Source organism: Mugil cephalus, chromosome 17 (assembly GCF_022458985.1).
Source record: "Mugil cephalus isolate CIBA_MC_2020 chromosome 17, CIBA_Mcephalus_1.1, whole genome shotgun sequence".
NCBI classification, from domain to species: domain Eukaryota; kingdom Metazoa; phylum Chordata; class Actinopteri; order Mugiliformes; family Mugilidae; genus Mugil; species Mugil cephalus.
Window position 1 is genome coordinate 18,595,025 of NC_061786.1, and position 24,445 is coordinate 18,619,469.

The window sequence follows — 24,445 nt, forward strand, 5'->3', positions numbered from 1 at the left end:
TTATTAGGATTTAGAGTTTGCGTTTGAAAAAAAAATATATTTTACTTCTGTCACGTCACGAAACAAAAATGTCCTGTTCACCAGCTGCAGGTGCTAACAGGAAATTCAAACGTCAAACAGTCAAAGTACATATGCAAAGCATTTCTTTTTGCGCACAACAAAGAGGTCTTAATCCAAACAGGTGGATGCAGAAATATTATGATTCATAAATTATATTAACACGCATTGTCATGAGAGAGTCACGATTCAGATGTTTGACTGCAGTAGACGAAGCAGCAATATACAGTAATAGAGTAAAATTGTACCTAAAAGTATTTTGGGTATTATCAGCGCAAGTGTAAAAGTACTGACGTCAGACACAAAACAAGCTCTTAAGGTTTTAAAGCACTTCAGTGAAGCAGTGGAGCTAATTGCACCTATTTATATACTGCTGGGTTATTTATTTACTGAAAAATGCTTCAATACCAAGAGCTAGATCTGACAAATTAATGTAGTAAATGGCAATACTGTCCTCTAAAATGAAGCAGAAATGTGAAGTAGTTTAAAATTAAAACACAAAGTGCAAAACTATCCTTGAAAAATTACACATTAAATGAAAATAAGACAACAAAACAAAACTTTAAAAAAAAAAAACTTTAATCGTTTACAGAGTTTTAGCTGCATTACAGTCGCCCATACATTCTTAACAAGTGTCAATATAATCTCACAGGATTGTTCGTGCATCTGCAGTAGTGCTAAAGTCAAGTAGAAAATAATGGTATAAAACATTTTTCTTCCTGGACAATCACTGATCCTCTTAAGGGTGTAGTGCAGTGTTATATAGAAACATCATAGCGGAAAAAAACAAACAAATGATTGTGAATCACATCTAGACCGGATGACCGCTGGGTGCAATAATCAGGCAAGACTATCTCAGTCTTTTGTTGAAGAATCCGTTATCATGACCTCGCTTCAGCACCCGAGTTACACCCTTCCTCAAACACATACACATTTATTTTAAGTCCACGTACTTTGCTCAAGAATGATTTCCATAATTTCATCAAATCACTCAGTTTAACTTCACACCGCTGTTTCGTACTCAACAAAAGTTGTGCGAGCTCCAGGAAGGCAGCTGTCCGTCTCCCCCTGAGATGGTCCGTTCTGTTGCGGGAAAGCCTGTCCATTATTTTCTTTCTGCTCTGGAGAGGGTTGTTCTTGTGTTGGAATCTGTAAGAGTGAGTAAAAGGATTAACGTGGATGAACTTTTCATGAGGGAGACTACGTACAAGTTTGTTCTGCATGCACACGTGTTAAATCCTGATGTTTGTGACAATGTTTATCATTCACAATGCTGGTTTAGCATGTTAGCATGCTAACATTAGCCCAATGAATGTGCAGCAGGAAGCTTAGCTGAAGCTGATATATAATAAATAAATATTTGACGTGATAATTTTAGGAACTTTAGGAACAGGATGACCAGATTTATAACATTTTCCTTAAGGCATAGGTAAATCTTGGAATGATTAGACTTTTATACACATACATACATATATATATATATGCGTGTGTGTTAAAGAGATAAATGAAGTCAGAAGGCATCACCACTACCCTATTGTTGGGTGGGTCCTTGGGCTGAAAAATGTTATTTATTTACCTTTGGCTTTTCAATCAGCAGCCAGCACCAATCAAAACACAACAGGGAAACTCATAAACTCACTCATTCCAGAACTACTAAGGAATTATCTACTAATTCCTTAGTAGAGAGTCATGAAGGCTTGGTAGTGTCAGAAAATATAATCTGGGCCTGGGATAGTTTCTCCCTAGCGCTCAGTCACATATCTGCATCGCGGGTCTGAATATTTCTTTGTGTCCTGGACTTCACTCACCGTCTGTCCCAGAGAAGTCACACAGCAGAGCTTCTTTTTGAGCTGTTCAGGTAGAAAACAATACAACGGAAAGATAGTTCCCGGGGCCACATCTTCTTCCTTCATAGGGCCTAAATTAAAAAACAAACAAACATGTATTAAGAAAAGAGAAAGCAGCTGAATAAAAGCTCTGGATCAGAAACTTTAGATCTCATCTACCTGTGAGAAAGGTGATGATCAGTCCGACGAGAATAACCGTGAAGCAGTTGAATGCACTGTACCACATGTAGGACAGGGAATAAAATCTCTTCAGTCCAGAGGGTCGGCTGGAGTGCAAAGAGACAACAAAGCTGTAAACTTGACACAAAAAAAAAAAATACAGGAGAACATGCTGTGCTGCCGCAGTGAGTTCATACCTCATAGTGACGTTGCTGAGCACAGTCTGAAAGGCACCGGTCGTGTTTACTCTACAGTCGGGGGGCAGCAGTGTCGTGCCGGAGCTAGGTGTGACGATGCTCCCGATGCCAATCCAGAAAGACACCGCCAGGCCTGAGGCCAGACCCACCAACGCTCCCTGGGAACCATCAGGAAACAGACAAAAAGGTCTAATTCTGGAGGATAACCTGACAGCTAACATCCGCACTAAGTCGACTTTTTATATATTAGCAATTTTTTATTTTTTTTTTAGGCTGGGAAGAAGGTTTGATATACAAAAAAACATGTTTTACAATAAATCTGGATGAATAATATCAGAATTTGAAATGTATCACATTTGTTTTTAGCACAGCCGTATATAGCAGACCAACTAGGGAACGGACCGTCTGAGCTGATTGGATCTCTGCTGGTCACGTGTTTCACGGGCGCCATGTTGGATACATCTAATCGATATTCACTCATAGAGAAGTGGCAATAACAGAGAATAAAGTTGGATCAGAGGCTAAAATATGCCACAGTAGGCTACTCAGTATGCAGCACGGGATCAGGAAAACACAGGGGAGACTCCCCCGTGTCCCCAGTGAACAAAAACGGAGAAAGTTATGGGAGCGGAAGATTAAAAGGAAGGACTGTATGTTAACTGGTTTTGCCCTATTATTTGAGGTAAATGTCAATTTCTCTCTTTTACGTTTGTTAAGATTTTATTTAGGAAAAACAAGTCATATCATAACACTTGATGTCAAAAACGCTCAACGCCGCTTTACAAATGAATTATGATTGAAGTTAACCAAGCCTTATGCTAGCCTTATGCTAGCTAGTTATCTAGATTAAAGACAACTACGGTCATGTATACTGAAAACCTTGTTAGTGTGGCTAGGATACTAATGTTATAATGATAACACCAAATAACAGCTTGCTGAGTAATTATTAACGGTGATGGGTGAACACGGGAGACTGAGGAAAAGGTAAACACAGCTCGATGACTGTTGAGGCGATTGGGCTACAAATCATTTTACAGCGTCATTTGACATATTCAAAGTAAGTACTTTAGACCCTGGGATACAGAAATGAGAGCCTTTTACATATTGAGAGGTGTTGGCGTTAAAATGTATAGGCGCGTTGTTGTAAAAAAAAAATAAGTGATTTATTTTAACATAGTGCATCCGCCCCACAGGGTTACACTGTAGAGTCCTAGGTAGCAAACATGGCGCCCATGATTTGAGTAATTTTAATTAATTAGCGTGGTGCGGGGTAGAGAGAAAAGTCAGGTTGCAATTCACTCTTTATAAGAAGGTCTGACCTGAGAAAATTCAGTAATGACTTTCTTACTCACAGCCAAACATATTTTTAAATAGATGGAACATTCATCCTAAGTCATGAAATTATCCTGGAATTTTTCCTGGTATAATGCAAAAAAAAAAAAAAAAAAAAAGAGAGAGACCTCAACCTCTGTTCTGAGAGGATTCTCTAATTACATTGGAAAAATGGAAACAGTCTTCTATTTTGTTTTACCACTTCGTCTACCTCTTGGTACACATTTCATTCTGAGAGATCATATTTCTCCCCTGACACAGACGATAACCAGGACTGACTGACAGAAATCTCCCTGACGAGGATGAACTTACGGTGGAGTTGGCGCAGGGGAAGAACATCCCGAGGCAAAACAGGCCGAGGATGGGACCGCCCACCAAGCCGAAGATTTTCAGAGCCACCTGGAGTTCAAGCAGATCAGCCAGTGAATATTCAGTGAGGAGCATCAGGTTCTTATTTGATCATGTAACATGCGGGTTTACCTGTAAAACCGAGTCGCCCATGAGGTGAGTGAGGTAGGCCATGGCCAGACACACCAGCCCGTAGGATACAGCTTATCAAAGAGAAACGAAACTTTTAAAACAAATATTGGTTTTTCAGCTGTGTATTGTAGAGTGCAGGATTTCAAGCTTACCTAAAGCTTTGGACAGCAACGTTGCTCTCGCCTCAGTCATGTTGGGGAAATGGGGTTTGATGAGGTCTTCCATAGTCACAGTAGCCAAAGAGTTAAAGGCGGAGGAGATGGTGCTGCACGGGACAAGCAAAAAAATATATATTATGTTCTTTAAAATACAACAAAATGTACAAAAGTTACACATTCATATCCATGATAACTTTACAGAGATAAGTGTATAGGGAGGGGACAGGCAGACTTTCCTTCAGCATAAGGACTGAAAAGCCAAAACTAATGCAGTTTAATTCAAAATACTCCTGCAATAAAGGAACAACTCAAAAAAACATGAAATACAGCACAAGGTGTTGACCTGGCCTCCAAATGATCCACAGAGGCTCCTCCCCTCAACCCACACGTCCCAATAACAATGTTGCCAAACACCACAGGACACCCTGTCCATTCTCTGAAGAGTCACAGCGGTTTTGGATGCACAAAAGACACCTACACAATATAAGGTGGTGGTCATAATGTTATGTCGGATATATACATAGACTGACATTTTGGAAAGTCCCATACCTGAGTGCAGCACTGAATAAACACGCGACAAACAGTCCAGGAAGTCCAGGCAGGCCTTGCAGCATGTCCATCACAAAGTAGATCACCATCTAAGAAAGATAAACCGTAAACGTATTCCTGGAAAATTCTGTTTGATTTGCATTAAATTACTATTCACCAGAAATCATATACAAATCATACATTGCACGACGCTACAGTAAAACAACATTTAGGTAATAAACATATTATGCAAACTTGATTTGTAGACACTAAAAACATCCCGCACATTCTGCATAAACCCTCCCGGTCATTGTTCTGAATGCAGAAGCCAGAGGATGCTGGAAAGCTTTAACCTGATTGGCAAGTAAAAAATTTAACATGGAAACAGCAACTCACAGCGTCCCTTGAAATGCTGCCCAGCTGGTCGGAGAGGTCTTCTCCGCAGTAGCGTGCGAACATAACCAGCCCCATCACACAGCTCAGAGCCAGAGCGAGCTGCAGGGACGGAAACACCATATAGCAGGACCTGCAGAGGGACAACATGCCCAGAGGTCACTTGTCAGTTAAAATGTGGCATTTTGAATCAATATCAAAGGTTAACGAAGCCACTTGACCATTCATCAAGTGATGTGATGATGCTAACGTGTTCACTTTAGCAGTAATAATGTTTACCAAGCTTTTATTCAACGTTTAGCATGCTAACGTGTTCAGGTTATGAGCAGGCTAATGGAAAGCTTAACTCACAAACATAAAGTTTGACTTGGTGATGGCGCTATATGAAAAGTTACTGGAATAAAGTAGTTTTAGTTAGGAGTTTATTGTTACGTGCACAGTATAAAAACACGTTACCCTGAATAATGAAATTCTTCTTTTGCTGTCCAATGCCTTACAAATATAAAGGAGTTGCAAAAGACTGCTAGAAGGGCTCATTGGGGATTTGAACACAGGACCTCTGCCACCCTAATCATACCCCTAGACCAGGGGTCGTTTTTCAGGCCAAGCGCCTCCAAACTAATGGAGAGATGAAGCAGGGACCCCCTACCTACTATATGGGTTCTATATTAAACTCGACCTATTGCCATTTATAAATATACATCATTATTATCATTTGGCCGTGTAAAATCAGTGGTTGTGTCACCTCCATTTATCCATTGACTTTGCAGATTTTGCAGATTTTAGTATATTCCTTCAAATTTTATATTGTCTTTTATTGTTTGTTTTTTTTGGTATATATTCTTTCCTAATTTTGCGCTGCTGTGACTAAGACATTTCCCATACGTGGGATAAATAAATAAAGCCTTTTAAGATATTGCTTCTTGTAGCTGCTGTAACTGTTCTATACACCCAAACAAGAATTAAGAGATGAATTTATTCAACACGAGTGGACGATGTGTAATTAAGTCCTAAAGAGCCTGGTCTGTGTTTTTTTTAGAGATGTGTTCATGTTGATGTGTTTTTTCAATGACCAGTGTCGTTGACTCGTCTTGTGTAATTTGTAATAATTGCGGGGTCCATCTCTGATCTTAATCCTGTGCGGATCGGCCGTGTCTAGAATTTGTAAAGTAAAGGTTACACACAGACGCCCTGTGCTAATACTAACCCAGTACGAAAAAGGGCATCTCTGTGATTGGTGTTTTCACCTTTTCAAGGTTTTCATTTGATTTGTGGCTTTTTTCTGCCTCTTGTCACCTGAGAATATATGAAGAATGTGCTTTAAATCAAAGTTTGGACAGGTGTTAGGGTACGAAGTTGAGATTATTCCTCTGGACCAGTAGTCTTATCGAATCATGTTTTATTTAAAAAAAAAATGATTTATGGTTAGAATTTGCAATGTAAATGAGCTGTCAAAAAGCACAACATGTAGCAAGTGCAGGAAGTACACAGAGACATGACTATGGATAGTCAATTTGAGTAAAACTTTGTTTATCCCGTGCAAGTGCGGCACAGGAGGCATGGACGTCACATGACGACCCCGGGTAAAACTAATCCCGTGCAGACTGGGCTTTTATTCCTACAGACACGTCTTTCACTGATACATGCAGAGACGCGACTGTTCATATGGACTCTTCCACGATTCAGCGTATAATCTGAGTTTCATGCAGGTTTCAAAAATAACTTCTGGCAATAAATGATGGATAATTATGAGCCACAATTTTCATCCGGCTCCGATGTCTTGATCATGGTTCTGAACCAGCAGGAAGTACGGTTCCAATGGAGACATTCAACTGTGCTCTAAATAATATGACTGTTTATTTGCATGCAGAGTGCAGAGCTGTGTTTGGACGTCCACGCGGAGATGAACTCATCAACCCCAACCCCACCCCCATCCCGCTGTAAATGTTCCCTTTCTTGTATATGGGTCAAAGACGTATAAGGATTTTAAAAGTGAAAAAAAATCTAAATCAGCTGCTATTAATAATAATAAAAGAACAACAGTACAACATCAAATCAATGTCTAAAAACCTACAGCTACTTAATTGATTAACATGTCCAGTCTCTCTAACAGAGGACATGTCCTGGGTAACAGAATACCTTTGTTATCCAGGAAGGACAAAACAACTGTTTTTCCTTTATTATCAGGCACTAACTGGGTCTACTGTGTAAAACATTAGCTTAATCTTCAACACATCCATGTCATATTTCACATGAAATAAGTCATTTTAAACGTAAAAAAATTATAAATGTGTTATTAGCGTTATCCAGAAAGACACATCATGGTGGTACATCACGTACCACTGAGCGAAAAGGTCAAAATATCAACATTTTAAGAGAGATTTATTGACATTGTTATCTCTTTTGGGGGTAACATGGCTGTCCAAATCCAATTGTCATATAGCAACTTTATGTGTGATACACAGGAAGGACATTTGAGAATCCAAAAATGGGGACAAAAGTATTTCTTGAATGAAAATGTAAATAAGCTTAGTGTTGTTACTTTATTTGTAGGTGTCATTACAAACACCAACACAATTATGCCCCAGTGTATCATTAATGCCTTTATTAAGATTTTTGACATTTTTAGCATAATTTTGTACTTAGATCTTTGGCCCGGACGTTATCCAGGAAGGACAGTTTTGTACTTATACTCATATGAGCAAGTAAAGTGGGGAAAATTGAGTAACAAATTGTACTTTTTAAATTTTTTTTATTTACTTTTACTATTATAAATATGCCTCGGACACCAGAATTGACATGTCTCGTCTTTGACCCATATACAGTGATTATATCTGTTGTATATTTTTGTACTGGACTGGACTTAAAAGTTACTACACATTTTGCACATGGTCTTTCAAACATAGATTCAAACTGTTGTAGCCGAGTTACTAATGCAGAGGAACAAGTCATGCGAGACCCACGACCAATGAATCTGACGTAAAAAAAAACAAACAAAAAAAAAAACTTACCTGACAGCCTCTTTCTCTGTGCGAGCGCTGAGGTACCTCTGGACCTGAGCCTGGTTCACCCCGTACAGGGACAGCATGAGGAAGATCCCGCCAACGCTAAGAGTCCAGAATGTGTGTCTCTCTGTAGGATCTGGGTTTAGGCTAAAATACAGAAGAGGAAATAAATGTAGTTTAAATTTAATTCAGGAAGTACTAAATAAAACACACAAATTTGTTTCAGCAAGCATTCGCTCAATAGTACAACAAGACCATCTGAACATACACCACCAGTCATTGACCTGATTGAGAAGGTGTGTTTCAATTAATTCATTGAGACGGTGTTGAAATAAAAGTTGCACAACATGCACCGTTGAAATTGTGCAAATGTTTTTATTCTCCCTTTTTCACACTTCTGTTGTACCGCATTTACTTATTCTGACATACCTGGCATATCTGTATGTTTGCATCAATGAAAACCTGGCATTTTGGCTTTTTTTCTGTTTGGTGTTGTATTCTCACTGTTATTTTTGCAAATGAATACAAACCAGAGGCTATAATCTCTACCTCTATTCTATGATGTCCAAATTCAGCTAAGTTAAGCTAAACTTTAAAGTCTCATATAAATTAATGCCATCCAAAAATATCCATTTTTGTTTCTGGGTTTTTGCACTGCATATAAAAATATGACTAGCAGGTGAACACAGGTGAGCAGTAAGCAGCTTTAGAGCCTGACATTTTCCTCAGGTGTTCATGGAGATGAAAACAGAGCTCGCAGGTAACTGTTGCCTCAATAAATGCAGGTTCAATAAATCAGACAAATCAGAAAATAAGTTTCCTTGCACCACCTACAGGCCACCTCCAGAACTGCAGCCTACATAAAAAGCCAAAGAAGCAATTTATCACGTAAAAGGACGGTTGATAGGATGTGTAGGATGAGACTCACTCGATTCCAGAGATGCGGTTTCCCTCCCAGACTTTCCTCCAGACTTCAGACACTCCTCCGGTCTTCTGAACTCCCACCACAATGACAGCCAGCTGCCCTGCGAACATCACAACCGTCTGAAAGACGTCAGTCCAGATGACGGCCTTCAAGCCGCCCTGCGAGGAACAGAGAGAGATTTTAAATAATATCTTTAAAACCTTTACATGAGTAGATTTTTTATTTATTTTTTTTTTCTGGGAGTAATTCTAAGGCATCGTGCATATTGGACTTCATCATATCATTGTTGCTCTTCCACATAGTTATACGGTGGCTACAGATAAGTCAAACTATTTCTTTAACATGACTCACCATTGTTGTGTACAACGTACACACTAGTCCAGTGGCCAGCACAACTCCCCACAATTCAAATCCAGTAACTGAAAGAAGAGACAGCAACACAATGAGCCACGACTCACGTTTACACAACTCAACGTAAAATATCTGATATTTTATTACCTGCATTTAGTGCAAAGGCAGGAGTGTAGACGCAAACTCCCATATAGATAACCTGTAGCCAAGAAATCAAGACAAATGAGAAACAGAGCTTGAGAAGCAAGGTATACACCGATCAGCCACAACATTATGACCACTGACATTGACCATTTGTGACAACCAGTGTTCTGCTGGGAAACTTTAGGACCACATTCATCCATGTTGATGTTACTTAGACATGTAGCACCCACCTAACGACCAGCCACCAACAAATCCACTACTGGACACAGGACACCCATTCAATATGAACAGTTAGCTTAGCTTAGCATAAAGACAGGAAACAGCCAACATGGCTCTGTTGAAAGGCCTTGGTTGATTTTGTACAGAAGAGAACAGCGTGATGAAGACTTTGTGCTTTTCTGAGATTCAGAGGTTCTGGAGACACAGATGATGTTTCCGTCTGGATCCCATTACCTTTGTCTTCATTTCAAGAGTCTAGACACAACAGGTGCCCCTCGTTTGTCTTCAGCTCCCATAAAACTAATAATAATATTTTGCCAAGATTCTGCACAACCTCTTCATATAAAGTACCAGTGCCTGGTCTCATGTTACCCTCCAAAGAAATCCCACTGACCTAAAAGAAATGAGCCTTGCACAGAAATCCCCGATATTATGTTCATGATCTGCAGCGATGCACCCACCATTTGAAAAATGAAGGTCAAAGTTCCACAGATTCGCACCGCTTTGCTGAAACGCAGCTCAAGGTACTGTGAAATAAAAACAGAATGGTAGATCATTTAAGCACAGTGAATTATTTAAAAAGAAATTAATAAATAAATAAAGCTTCAGCGCACCTGGTAAGCACTGGACAGACGCAGTTTGTACAAAACTGGAATGAAAACGTGGGCTGGAATGAGGAGGCCCAGAATGTAGGCAACGCCGATGAACCAGTACTGAGTACCGTGAGTGTAGATCTCTGCCGGCACGCCGATGATCGCCACGGCCGACTGGAACGAGGCGATGAGCGACAGGGAAACGGGAAGACAGCCCATGCTCCGGTCCGCCATCAAGAACTCCTGTGTCGTTCGCTGACGCCCCCCAGACAGAGCGTAATACAGGCCGATGCCCAGAGAGGCCGTGAGTAAGATGGCAAATATCACATAGTCTACAACACTGAAGTGCTTCTGATCGGACGGATCCATCTTGATCGTGTCCTGGCTGCAGGTGGAGAAGACTGTGGGTTCCCACACTCATACAGGCGAATAAATGGAAAACGTCTCCGTCGACACCCATCAGACAGGAGAATCCGACAACCTTGGGGAGCACAAAAACACTGATAAAGAACATGTACGTAAACACACACACACACACACACACGGTGCTTCAGAACCGGCCGTGCACACAAACGTGGGAGAACTCGGTGCCTGTGAAACGGGACAGAATTTGAGGTCACGCAGCCCAAGTGTCAACTTTCCCCCGCTTGCGCAGGTCTAAAAATAATTACGACTCTTTTGGAAATGGGAGGTTCTTATGGGAGGTTCCCTGCTCCTGCGCCAAGAACACAAACAAACTTTTACTGTCTGTGTGTGTGGCTTTCAAGGTCACAGATATGACAAGTTTCAACAAGAACTGCCACCTGTGGAGTGGAGGTTTCACCTTTTTTTTTTTTTTTTTTTTTTTTACTAGTGCTAGTAAAAAGTAATTACAGCAGCGGTAACTGGTGAAATACTTAAACATTAGCTCAAGAAAAATCTACGTATCAATTTAGCAAAAAAATAAAAAACTTTTTGAGTTGCTGTATTTCTGTGTCTCTTTATATTATTTTATATATTCTTTATTATATATTATAAACTAAATATCTAAAGCTTTTTCATTGTTAGTTGGTTAATAATACATTTTTATTTTTTAATACATTACTGACATTTTATTTTGACAATTAACATTTTTTTATTATAAAGTTGATGGTTATTCTTATGTGTTTTCAGACATCACATATGCTATTGCAAGAGAAAGTACGTGAACCCTTTACTTGGATTTCTGCATAAATTGGTAATAAAATGTGTTCATCATCCAAGTCACAATTACTATTCATATTAGTCTGCTTAAACTAATACCAGCTAATTGGTGTCAGGAGTGAACCAACCTAGAGTCCAATCAATGTGATGAGACACACACACACACACCAGTTCTGAGTTTGCTGTTCTCATGACGCGTTGCCTGATGTGAACCGTGTCTTACACAAAAGAGCTCTATGACGAAGAACTGCTGACTTACATGAAGCTGGAAAGCGTTACAGAAGCATCTCTGAAAGCCTTGACGTTCATGTGTCCACGGTGAGACTGCGAATGGAGGAAGTTCAGCGCTGCTGCTACTCTCTCTAGTGCAGCTGCTCAGTGCAGGATGGTCACTGAGGTGACGAAGAATCCCGGAGTGTCAGCTAAAGACTTACAGAAACCTCTGGCACATGCTGCGCCCTTTTTTGGGTTGGCAAATTTACAATAAGTAAAACATTTAACAAGAACAGAGTTCATGGGAGGACACCACGGAGGAAGCCATCGCTGTCTAAAAAAAAAGACACTGCTGCACGTTTGAAGTTTGCAGTCTGTCTGTGAAATACGGCGGAGCCGGTATCGTGGTTTGTGGCTGCTGTGCTGCCTCAGAGCCTGGACAGGTTGCTGTCATTGATGGAAAAATGAATCCCCAAGTTTATCAGGACATTTTTCTGGGAAACTTGAGACCATCTGTCCAAAAAACTGAAGCTGGACAGAGGATGGGTGATGCAACAGGACAACGACCAGAAGCACAGAAGTAAATCAACAACAGAAGAAAATAAACCTTCTGGAGCGGCCCAATCATTTCCTGAAACAGTTTTGTAAAGAGGAATGGTAAAATATTCCTTCTGACTGTTGTACAGGTGTGATCTGCAACTACAGGGAATATTTGGTTGCAGTTATTGCTGACTAAGGATGGTCAGTCAGTTATTACATCCAAAGGTTCACATCGTTTTATGCACTGTCAACGTTTACATGCTGTATTCAATAAAAACATATACTTGTTGGTGTGGACTTGGCTTAAGCGGACTGTGTTTGTCCGTTGTTGTGACTTAGATGAAGATCAAAACACATATTTCACCAGTTTATGCAGAAATCCAAGTAATCCCAAAGAGTTCACATATTTTTTTGTGTTGCAACTGTATATACGTCTTTTTATTTTAAATCCACCGCTTCTCACAAAAGTCAATGGAAACATCTTTATGTAGAATATTTCAGGGACTTTCAGTTCACTTTAATTCACTACTGCTGCTACTGTAGCTGTTATTATTAGTGTCTCCTCATATGTGTAAATAACCCACAGTGATCCGCAACAGCTGCAATAAGTAGCGAAATGTGGAGGAAATATAAAGAGAAAATAAACCTGATTAAAATAATACCACGCGTGTGAGAAGGACGTGTGTTGGTAAAGACATTAACCAGATGAAATTAGAAAATAGAACTCACCTTCGTACACCAGCACCGTCACTATCCTGGTCTGTCAGAAGAGCCATGCTTGTTAGGGAGGCGTTCAAGAGCACTACGTTAGCCGAAAGCCACTTGATGTTCTGTTAACATGATAAAAAAAAGCAACAACTTTAAACACTTGACTGAACCACACTCCCTACAAAGATAACAATCGTATTTTTATAGCTTCTGTAGTGGTCATAAATTGTTAAACTGTCTTACCATCTGGGTGGCTGGCTAATCTGTAGCTCCATGTGATCGCTAAATAGTTTGAATTCTCTTCCGGGGTGACAACAGACTCGCGATACCTGTTGTTTTTTTTCCCCTTGTGATCCGATACCAAGTGATACTGACGCTAATGTCCCGATATCGATACCGATACGTTTAGACGTCCGTTTGTGTATATGAAAATGATGACTTTTAAAATTAACATTTGCAAATATAGTTATGAAAATGTATCAAATCAACTGAAAATCGGAGCAAATCACATATTTAAAAAAAATCTCTCTCAAACAAAAATAGAAATAAGAACAGCTGCTCAGATTGATATAATTATTTTTGGATCAGATGGAAAAGGTCTTCAGGTTAGAACTTGAGACAGCTTGAACTTACCATTTCACATTTATGTATTTTTGTTAAGGAACAACAGCATGTTGACATTATCTACGTGGATATGTGCCTGTGACGGGCACTGTGATGTATTTTCACTATACGTCTGGATATCGTCTGCCTCTCTGGATTTAAGGGCTTCTACCAAACTAGAGAAAGCATTTATCAGTTGAGGGGAAAATTAAATTTTAAACAGCATGTGCATATCGATTTGTGGAGAAATTCTGTGGGATGGTTTGGACAGGAAAAGACAGAATTTAAAAACAGATACATTTTTTTCTTGATAATTATGAAACTGAACTCTAATCATCAATCTTCCTTTTAAATGAACAGTTATACAGGGTTCATTATGTTTTTATTTATTATATCTAATAAGAAAATGTGACGTTACATTTGATTGATATGATGAAGAAGAACTATAGGTGAAGAAGGGTCAGTTTGTTTGTATGTGTTTGACATGATACTGCACTGTTTTTGTTTTTATTTTATTGTTTTATGTTTGTTTTATTCCTTTATGTTCGAGATGAATTTTAATAATAAACAATCAGCGTCCGTCTCAGGTCTGCATTTTCCATATTTTCCTGCACTTCCTCTCTCTCTCATGCTTATTCCCATACTTTTTATTGTTATTATTATTGTTTTTAGAATTGATTATCTAATCGGTGTCATAAAAGTATGAATATCCCTTGTGAATGCAGACTTAGTATCGGTATTTTGATGTGAAGCTCGATCATAAAAGAAAAAACGTCTGTATCGGAAGTATCGACATTTCTAGATCGATACGCATCGTCGTCACTAGTGACGACGCAGCGGCCGCCAAAATCAAAAAGTTGTAGTCAATTTCCTCGTCTGATCTGAGTAGTTTCGGCTCGAGCTTTGAAGCGAAATAAAAAAAAAATTAAAAAAAGACGAGACGACCATGGAGGGATCGTGCACGAAAGGTACATGAAATAACAGCTAAGCAACAGAAATCTAGTTAATAGAAGCACCGTCGGCTAATGCTAACAGTGCTAGCAGCTGTCATTTCTGTGGCCTGAGAGTGAAAAGGATTGTGCTTTTATCCGCAGGTGTTTTGAATCATCTAGATGTGTTGAAAGTCCAGGCGAGGAGCCGTAGATGTCAGCCTCAGCAGCAGCAGCAGCAGGAACAGGAGCAGCAGAGCCGTGTGAAGGAGCTAAAAGCTAAAGTTGCAGCTCTGCGTCTCCAGAGGGAACAGCTGAGCGCAGAGATACAGACGAGCAAGGTGAAGATGACTGCAGGGGGAGAGGGAAGCTATATTTACTAGATGATGATCTCCCTGGGTGTAGGACGTGTTTGCATGATGCTTTAAATATCTTTGATCAGTGAGGCTAAAGATGCAACACAACAGCTCTGCAATAAGCCCTGCTGCCATTAACCCTGGTCTGTTTAAAACCTTATTATAAGGATGTATTAGATTAATTGACATTGTATCCTGCACTAGTGAAAATGAATGCATTTTAATATAACAGTCTTCACAAAGTTTCTAGTATTCAGCATTTGTTTAAAATAACCAGAAAAAGCTGTGGTTTCATTTTGGAGGCTGTGGTTTTGCGACACATGTTTCTGTTACGTTGTCAGCCCCATTTATTCAGTGGTCTAAGCTTAATACCCTATTTTAACATAAAACTGAACATTATAACATATGTATTCCTTTTCACTAGTGTACCTAATGAACTGGCAAGCAAGTGTATGTCATTGACTGCGCATACAAGGCGTATATATACTGAATAACTAAAAGTACTTAGTATATATTCTGAACATAAGTCTCCAAAGACTGTATTTTGCTTTTTATATTAATTTTCCATCAGTGTGCTGAAAATGTTTTATCTATTCTGGATTTGTAGCGAAGCAAATATCCCTATTGCATTATGTTTTTCACAGATAATTTCTCCACTGAGTTTATAGAAATGTTTATTATCATAACTCATGTTGATTTATATCCTCCTAGTTCTAAAAGTTAAGTTTTCATCCTTAATCTGCATGTGTGGGTTTCCTTCCACAGTCCAGAGGCGCATGTATGTATGTGACAGGGTTAGAGTCGGCCACAGCTCACACAGCTGTGATAGGTAGGACCATACTATCAACCAGGTATCAAAAACAAAGCAAAACTTAAATCTCCAAAGTGGGTTTTTTCGGTTCTGAAATTAAGAAGCTGTTCATTTACTTGGATGAGTGGCGATAGATCTTCAAGAAAACTTTGTTTTAGATATACCGTGGCCTTAACGCATAGTCACGGGTGTCACGTGGCTCTTACACAGGAACATCTTGCGAACCCGTCACAGCGTCCATACAAGTTTTCTGTGTCTTTTAGACTGTGGAAGGAAACCCACACTGACAGAGAGAAGACGTAAACTCTAACCAGATGGGCTCAAAACAGCCGGATCTGGATTCAGAAGTGCTAAAAACTTCGTCACCGTATCATCTCATTCATATTCCCATTACTTCATGTGCTGTGATGGAGGATTTTGAGTCACTGCGCCCACTTCTGCGATGAAATTCTAAGCGAGTGTAAAACATGATGGTAACTTATTCCGGTTGTTATCACATATCCTCCAGGAACTGAGGTCGTCCCTGGACAAACTGCAAGAACATGAAGGGGAGGAGGAAATGGACCAAGAATCGGAGGAGTCGCAACTTCTGCGGCTGATGACCAGACACACACAGCTGAAAGATCTTCTAAATGCTCATCGCCTCATTGGTATCAACACCTAACTGCTTTACTGCTTCTTTCCCTTCTCTTTCTTAATCTTTTCTCACAAGCCGTGTTTCATTCTCTGATGTCACTAGGTGGGTATGACGTTGTAAAGACCCGTGAAGGTAAAGGAGTGTGTGTGTCTCTGGCCACCGCCTACGAAGGCGTCTACTTAGACACCTATAACCTGCAGATCGACCTGAAGCCGACGGTGAGGATCGTTCGGCACAACATCCCCCCGGTCATTCCCCTGAACAGCCTCGCTGAACAGCACGACATGAAGAGAGATCTGAAGACTTTTCTGGACGCGCTCCATCGGCATCTCAATGCTTTTGCTGGTCGCAAGCAGCAGCTGAAGCTTGTTAAGGTACCAAATGTCATGTTTTGGTTAAATAATATTGTCAAAGAGTAGCAAGCGGCTGTTATGTCGTCACTCCCAAGCACAAAATGAATTTAACCACCACGTAAAAGCCATTTTATTTAGAGTTTAATACATGAAGATGGTTGGAAAATATTTCTAAATGAGCCGACAATAACACAAAAAATACCTCAGTCAGCCAGTCAGAGACGACAAATTAAATTCTACATAACGTGAATGACCTCCCCAAACAGTCTGCAGATCTTTGCCGGAGCATTAATCAGTTGCAGATGAAGCGATAAAGCAACTTTCTGCCAAAAAAACAAAAAACAAATGTTTGAGCAAGAGAAGCCGGGATAGTGTTTCTGAATAAACTCTGGTTTTCACACATAAGAATCAGGAAGTAAACTGTGCACGGTGCTAAAAAACACAGCAAAGATCCATTGAAATAAACGTGCATACTATTTATAACGGATGCATTTCCCTTGACGGAAATGTTATTTTGCAGCGGCCGTTCTTATTTGTATACTTGAAGCTTCACGGCAGGTAGGTTGTTACAGTTCTTTAGCGCATTCACGCAGTCTCATTGTCCTCATTAGACCTCTGAGGAGGCCACGCCATGTGACGCAGGACGTCTTGTCACTGAATATAGCTCTTTGTGACTCAGGCTGCATGTTTTGGGCTCAGTGTCCTGCTGAGAAATTCATTTATGTCAGCGCAGTCACACCCTCTCAGACACCATGCATTTAGCTGTGGTGTTAATTACTTATTCATACTGAATTTACTTTGACGAGCAAGAGGCATCTTAGAAATCACTAGTTTCTATTAGGGCTGTGCGGTGTACCAGGATACCAGCGTATTTGATTACAGCGTCCGGAAAGCTGCGCCTTGAGACACTGATTCAGACTGGATCATTTTCGATATAGCGCTTCTAAACACACATGGTGTGCCTGAAAATGTCCCTAATTTTAGCTTTTCATGAATGGAAAAAAAAAAATTGCGTGCAGACTACAGTTATTACGGTAGCCGGTCGCGCTGCTATTGATATTACAGACATAGCAGTTTAAATATGTTATTGTATTTTCATGTGTTCTTCTCTCAACCAGTGGAAAATGTTGTGAACATGTGATTATGTGATAAAAAATACCGTAATATACTGTCAGAAATGTGAAAAATATTGTGATATACGTTTTTTGGTCACTCCGCCCAGCCCTGGTTTCTAACCTGCGACTGATTTGTGTGTACGTTGCTGTTCTTTTATCATAGGAACGTGAAAACATATCAAACTGACCTTCCTGCTTGTTTATAGGAGCAACACAAATCTGTCGAAGTGATGGAGAGTAATGTTTTATGTTCAATACTGGTGCTGATGTTCACTGTGCCGACAAAGAGGGCGGCCGTGCTCTGCACGCTGGACTACACGGACCACACCAGATGTCTTCCCACCCGGGTCCAGTTTGAATGTGAAGGTAGGAACAGGAAGCCGCACAACATTTCCAGTTTCTGTAATTACCGTGGTTCCCCTTTTTTTTATGTTTCCCGTCTTTCTAAATTACAAATCGACCGTACGCCCGGAGGACTTTCTAAATTACAAATCGACCGGAAGACTCTGACGTGCACCTTTCAATGTTAATCAGTGATATCAAACAATGATAGAAGTATTTGTTAGCTACAGCACACAGGCCTCACCCTTTGAAAAAATAAGAGGTTGTGGAAAAAGTTAATAGAAGTTAGTTTAGTTGAGGGTTTGGTTAATGCTGGATTTATTACCTCACATTTCCTTGAAATATAAGCTTCTTTTTTTGTTATTTTTTTTTTGCAGACAAGCAGCTTCCTGAGTCTCCTCAGTGGAAGAAAGACGGCAGCTTACTAATGGAAACCCCTCTGCACAAAGCTTTGACGACCATGAAGAACATGGGCAACATTGTTTAATTTATTCACTGCTTTTCGGTTTTTACATTTTAATAATAATAATGTACACACTTATTGTACGCGATGAAACACTATCAGCTTTTTACTATGAGGCATTCAGATAATAAAATCACCTTAACTTTTGAGTTCCTCTATGGAACGACTTTCTCCATGTCGCCTTTTTCCTTGAGCCTTTCTATGAACGCGGCGACGCTGTTGTGTAAACTCTCCCTCTGAAGCCGCCTCAGCTTCTCCACTTCCTCCTGGGCTTTCTGCTGTTGCCTGGCCAGCTCTTTTTCTGAGATTGAGTCAATCATTGCGATATTCTTCATCTGCATGAGCGACACGTGGCTCCGGGTGTTGAGCCTGTGTCTGGGTGAACACGTGGGCGCAGACGTGGACCGACTCGGCTCCGCCGCTCCGGCTCCTTCGCAGTGACGCTGGGATTTGCTGGGAGGCCGTCTCCTCCCGTCAGACGTGTGGACGCTCCTGCGGAAACTCGCCCCTGCGTCTTTGTGTTCTCCTATTTCTTTCATGGCGACGTTGACCGTGGCTTTTGGTTCGCAGACTTTTACCATCACCACTTTTCTCTCTTGTTTTACCAGCGAGTCTCTTCTCTGCTGGAGCACTTTGCGGGTGTACCTGTACTGTTTCTCCAGCATGTTGAGTTTCTGCTGCAGATCCCTCTCCTCCTTATGGTTCAGCACTCTCAGCTCCCACTGCTCCACAGATCTTCTATACATTTGATCAATCGTAGACAAGGACTAGAGAAAAAAAAAAAACACAGTTTCCTTTTTAATCTTTCTTTCTTTCTTGTTAAATTAAAACTACAATGTTTTCTTACCTGAGCACAGAGAGCACAGTCACGCAGGTGTGTTTGCTGCTTTGTCCATCAGTATTATAATAGCCCATTGTAAAGCGTGACAAGTAAAAGTGCACAGACACATTCTTTCAAGATTAAATTTCAGCATGGTCACGAGGGCCGTCTTGCACAATCGATAAATAACAGTTGACCTTGTGGGAAGTACGCGTCTGATTTCATCCTGCTTCTGTGTTACGTGTCAGACGATCGATCACGAGTCTCATTTAAACTGTAGGTACGAGCGAAGATGCCGGAATATGTTCAATAAAACCAGTTATGAAATAACGATTCAAGATATGAGAGATCTATCATTTCTGGTTAATAAATTATGGGTGGTCATTTTTAATAGTGATCAATTAAACATTGTATGAAAGTTTTCTCTCAGACTGACGCAAGTGAAATATTGTTTGTGGACAAACTATATTTGAAATGATGATTAAATTAAACCACAAATCTACAAATTTTTGTTTGTATTTTCTTGTTAAAGTGAGCTCGTCTTAACACGACTGCCTACATCACGTTTATTCTACACTAAATGTACTGATTTAAAAACAAAAGTGTACATAGGTTAGATTTTATTATGAGAAATGGGGGGAAAAATATCATTCTTGTGTGACTGTAACCTCAGTCCTTTGGGATGATGTTTGGGCTTTGATGTCAAAAAATGTGAAGAATTTCAATATAGAAAATCTGTACTTTTTTATTTTATTTTTTATTTAATGAATCCCTTTATGACTAGTTGAGAATAAACATGATGAAGACAATTTGTAATTAATGGCTTTCGTGACCTCAATATATGTAAAACTTCCTTTACCCTATAGGCTATTGTTTTTTTTGGGGGGAACATGTAGTGGGCGTTTTCATAAAAAAAATAAAATAAACAACAATGTATTTAATATAATCACTAAGTATAGATAATGAAAATCTACATCAGCCTAAATCTCCTCACTGACGGGGATGTAAACTCTTTTTACTTCTCGTATTTATTTGGTTTGCCTATTAATTGTAACACTAACAAGATTCAAGATCTCTTTATTGATCCCCAGAAGGAAATAGTTTTGTCCAAGAGTTCCAAGACAACAAAGAGCATATACTGTATGAACCAAATACAGACATAAGAATAAGAGTCAAAATAAAATATTCTTAAAAACAGAATAAACACAACCTGCTCAATTTAAGCCCTCACTGTCCCATCGTGCATGACATAAATGTTAGATTAGATCACATCTAGAGGAGGGGTCCAGTAGCCTGAAAGGTTGGTGGATCGATTAACCCACCTTGTCCCCAGGTGTGTGTTCCCTGGTGTGTGATTGGTGGTGGGAGAGAGTCCAGAGAAGCCAGGGGCAGCTGTTTCTGCTGAGGAAGTTTACCACCACCAGGGTGTGACTGTGTGAATGAATGAACACACTTTTTGAGGCTCTAACAATGGAAACGCGCAATATAAAACCAATGCATTGTGACATGATTCGATTAGATTAGATTAGATCTGAAATAACATTATTTATAATGACATTAGTCACCACTGTGCGGTACTCCTTTAATATCCCCGACACAGACCGTGCTAAGCCAGCCCATTTTTAGGTTTGATCCCTCCCGCGCCAAACTAAAGTCCAGTTTCGAAGATGGCAATACAAAACTTCCCAAAGCTCCCAAACTGTTGACACCGCCGGTCGGTAAGTTCTTATTTCTCAAAGCTTGAGCTTCATTCACACAAACAACTGATCGATCTACGGTTAGTTACTAGATTTGAGGTTCCCGCACACTGCTGATTTTTTTTTGTGTGTAATCGTTTCGTTAATACAGCTTAATTAATTAATTATTCAGCTATATCGATTTAGACGCTTTAATCAGAAGTTGCGTGGGGAAGTGTCTGCAGGTTGCGCGCATGCGCGTTGCGTAACGGGTACAGTAGTCGTGTAAGATCTCGGTCAACCTCTCTCCCTCTTTTACTCTTTCTTCCTCTTCTGCTTCTTCTGCTATAGAGTTTTGTTATAAAACACAAACTAGTTAACAACATTTGAGCTTTTTCTTTGCACCTTAGACCGTATGAATTATTATTAATATTACACCGGTCATTTGTATGGAGGTCCAGATGGTACAAGCAAAAAAACCTTCACAGCAATGCAAACAAAATCTAAAAACTTCATATATATGTGTAAAAAAATTTAATGCTGACGGTTGTGTCTACTTGAACTACTTGAATGAGTGACCAAATGTCTACATTTGTGTTTCAGCTTTTTTCCGATATAGGATGATAAAATTAAAGAAAATGCTGCTGGACTTGTTGTTTCTTTAACATAGTTCATCTGCATATTTTCTTCAGTTCTAAAGGACTAGTGGGAAGTTGAGGTTTTAATAAGAACATCTGTGGGTGTAGTCAAAGTAAAAGTTTCCTTTCTTGTATAAATGACGACCTGAATGACTGTGAGCCTCCTCACACAATTAATGTTCTTAACTATTTTTCTTTCCTATTTTTTTTTTTTTTTTATCATTCAAGCCACAGCTGCCACTGCTGAGATCCAACGAAATGCACCCGATTCTGCAAAGTCAAAGATTTTTACTCAGAAATACCCGCCTGACAGTGAGTGTTAAAAGCCTTCAAAGAATTACCGCAAACTGACTTTTACTGCATTTATTTAATGCAAACATCTTCCTTTCACAGGCTTGGCACAGGTGCTGCTCAAGTTTTGCCAAGATGATGCGTGCCGTGTGTGTTGACGTGTATGGCGGACCGGAGAATTTGCTCCTGCGATCTGTGCCCAGGCCTCGGCTTAGAGAGGGAGAAGTCCTGATTAAAGTTCATGCCGCCGCCCTCAACAGGGCAGACTTACTACAGGTGCAACACACGATATTCTTCGAAGGCGTGCACAGTGCGACCTACTGCGGTCGTCCTGATTTCTAAGCACGTCACGGTTAATGTAAATCTGGTGTAACGGTGATGTGTTTTTCTCATCAGAGACGAGGCCTGTACCCGCCTCCCCCGGGTGAGAGTGACATCATAGGCCTGGAAGTAGCCGGTACTGTGGAGACTCTGGGCTCAGGAGTGAAAATGAATTGGAAACCGGATGATAAGGTCATGGCCTTGCTGTGTGGGGGTGGGTATGCAGAATATGTGTCTGTGCCCGAAGAGCTCCTCATGCCCGTTCCCTCTAATCTCACCTTCTGCCAAGCTGCTGCCATCCCAGAGGCCTGGCTCACTGCTTTCCAGCTACTGGTTTCTGTAGGTATGGGGAAAAACAAAGCTCATATATATATTTACAACCGCGAGTTCTTTGTAATTATAAAGAGAGTTAATTTCTACTTTATTACAGTTGATCAAAGTGCAAACTCTTGCCTCCATGTCTTCTCTGCCACAGCTCAGTTGAAGGAGGGCGAGGTGGTGCTGGCTCACGCCGGAGCCAGTGGCGTCGGAACGGCGGCCGTGCAGCTGGTCCGCCTGCTCGGCGGTGTGCCCCTCGTCACCGCAGGGAGCCCGGAGAAACTGAAGGTGGCCGAGGAACTGGGCGCAGCAGCCGGATTTAACTACAAACGGGAGAGCTTTGTGCAGGGAGTTCACGACTTCACGGGAGGTGAATTGTGCGGCCGTGCAAACTTGTTCACGTTTACCGCTGCAGGGAGGGGGCAGGTTTCTCTGCTGAGAATCAGTCTTTGCTGCAATGTACTTGCACTCTTGTTTTTGCGGTGAATAGAAAATTTGATTAAAACTGTGCCCCCGGATATTTATTATTCCATACCTCATCTTTGGCCTATTGATTTCTGCTGAAGAATCTATAAATAAAAGAAAAAAATCTGTATGAAAGTATTCTTTAACATACAAATACATTGAAGGCCACAGAAGAGAAAATGAAAGTGTATTTGTGGTGGCTGCATCCCACTTAGAGGAAGTCCTACTTCTGTGCACGCCGACCAGGACACATGAAAAGGTCTTTTATTCGTATTGATAATACCTATTATTTTACAGGCAAGGGAGCGAACGTCATCCTTGACTGCATTGGTGGGCAGAACTGGGAGCAGAACGTGAGCTCTCTAGCCATGGACGGCAGGTGGGTGCTGTACGGCACCATGGGAGGCAGAACGGTGGAGGGAGATCTGCTGGGCAAACTGCTCTCCAAGAGAGGCCACTTGCTCAGCAGCCTCCTCCGCTCTCGCAGCCTTCAGGTGAGAATTCAGACCAAAAACTCACACACCAGCTGTTTGCCTCCGTCCCTGCATGTGAACACACTGACTAACGTCGAGTGTAAATTTAACAGCCCTCACTGCGTCTGATCTTCCATAAATGAGGCAATTTACAAGTTGGTTTTGACACATCATTTGTATTTACATGTGTGTATTTTCCCCCTCACAGTACAAAGCCGACCTGGTGAAGGCCTTTTCACACAGAGTCTTGCCATATTTCTCGGATCAGCCTGCCTCCTTGAGGCCGGTGGTTGACAGTACATTCAGCCTGGAGGACATCGCAGATGCTCACAGGCACATGGAAGCCAACAGTAACGTGGGAAAGATTGTGATTAATGTGATTTCATAGGATGAAGACACTGATACTGATAAACTCCTGGAGTAATGTTAATACAAACGCTGTTATGAATGCACACAGGGCTACTTGAAAAATATTTAGATTTTTCCCATGTGTCTCATGTGTCCCACTAATAAAACGTTCCAAGTGGCCATTTACATCACGGGTGCAGTTTCTTTTATTGTCACAATGTACTGCTCTGAGTTTACAAGTCTGACCATGCAGGTAACACAGAAAGGTTGCAGCAGAGCAACACCTACTGATATTATCCAAGTGCTGTAACTTGTTTTTCAAGGTGAATGGTGAAGAAGAGCTAGTCTGCTTTGTAGGCATCCTGCAGCCTTGGTAATAGATGAAAATTAAATCCATAAAAAACAATAATGAACAATAAGTAAGTTATTAGTGGGGATTACATAATATTTATGTG

The 24,445-nt window shown here is 40.5% G+C and overlaps 3 protein-coding genes across 3 annotated transcripts; 1 reads left to right on the forward strand and 2 right to left on the reverse strand.

Annotated features, from left to right (window-relative positions):
- Positions 1–618: 618 nt before the first annotated feature.
- Positions 619–13,396, reverse strand: slc5a6b (solute carrier family 5 member 6). The gene is made up of 17 exons (XM_047611953.1): positions 13,275–13,396; positions 13,053–13,153; positions 10,410–10,869; positions 10,257–10,322; positions 9,580–9,631; positions 9,433–9,500; positions 9,085–9,239; positions 8,163–8,303; positions 5,155–5,284; positions 4,780–4,868; positions 4,225–4,337; positions 4,073–4,143; positions 3,905–3,991; positions 2,261–2,418; positions 2,064–2,170; positions 1,866–1,975; positions 619–1,206 (listed from the first exon to the last, which is right to left on the reverse strand). Exons 3-17 carry the CDS (start codon positions 10,755–10,757, stop codon positions 1,060–1,062), a joined length of 1,842 nt encoding a protein of 613 aa, XP_047467909.1. The 5' UTR covers positions 10,758–10,869; positions 13,053–13,153; positions 13,275–13,396; the 3' UTR covers positions 619–1,059.
- Positions 13,397–14,440: 1,044 nt separating this feature from the next.
- LOC125023182 (quinone oxidoreductase PIG3-like) lies at positions 14,441–24,168 on the forward strand. The gene is made up of 10 exons (XM_047610248.1): positions 14,441–14,602; positions 14,729–14,904; positions 16,239–16,380; positions 16,470–16,741; positions 22,003–22,086; positions 22,168–22,341; positions 22,462–22,729; positions 22,862–23,074; positions 23,467–23,663; positions 23,851–24,168. Exons 1-10 carry the CDS (start codon positions 14,581–14,583, stop codon positions 24,028–24,030), a joined length of 1,728 nt encoding a protein of 575 aa, XP_047466204.1. The 5' UTR covers positions 14,441–14,580; the 3' UTR covers positions 24,031–24,168.
- LOC125023185 lies at positions 18,669–20,232 on the reverse strand. Its single transcript, XM_047610249.1, has 2 exons — positions 19,488–20,232; positions 18,669–19,407 (listed from the first exon to the last, which is right to left on the reverse strand). The coding sequence occupies exon 2, from the start codon at positions 19,384–19,386 to the stop codon at positions 18,796–18,798; it is 591 nt and encodes a 196-aa protein (XP_047466205.1). The 5' UTR covers positions 19,387–19,407; positions 19,488–20,232; the 3' UTR covers positions 18,669–18,795.
- Positions 24,169–24,445: the final 277 nt, after the last annotated feature.

Coding starts and splice junctions, on each gene's coding strand:
- LOC125023182 (XM_047610248.1), top strand. CDS start 14,581: ATGGAGGGATCGTGCACGAAAG. Junction 14,603..14,728: donor GGAGGGATCGTGCACGAAAG/GTACATGAAATA, acceptor TTTTATCCGCAG/GTGTTTTGAATCATCTAGAT. Junction 23,075..23,466: donor AGTTCACGACTTCACGGGAG/GTGAATTGTGCG, acceptor ATTATTTTACAG/GCAAGGGAGCGAACGTCATC.
- LOC125023185 (XM_047610249.1), bottom strand. CDS start 19,386: ATGTATAGAAGATCTGTGGAGCAGTGGGAGCTGAGAGTGCTGAACCAT.
- slc5a6b (XM_047611953.1), bottom strand. CDS start 10,757: ATGGATCCGTCCGATCAGAAGCACTTCAGTGTTGTAGACTATGTGATA. Junction 9,632..10,256: donor TGACCTTCATTTTTCAAATG/GTGGGTGCATCG, acceptor TCTTGGCTACAG/GTTATCTATATGGGAGTTTG. Junction 9,501..9,579: donor TGCCTTTGCACTAAATGCAG/GTAATAAAATAT, acceptor CTCTTCTTTCAG/TTACTGGATTTGAATTGTGG.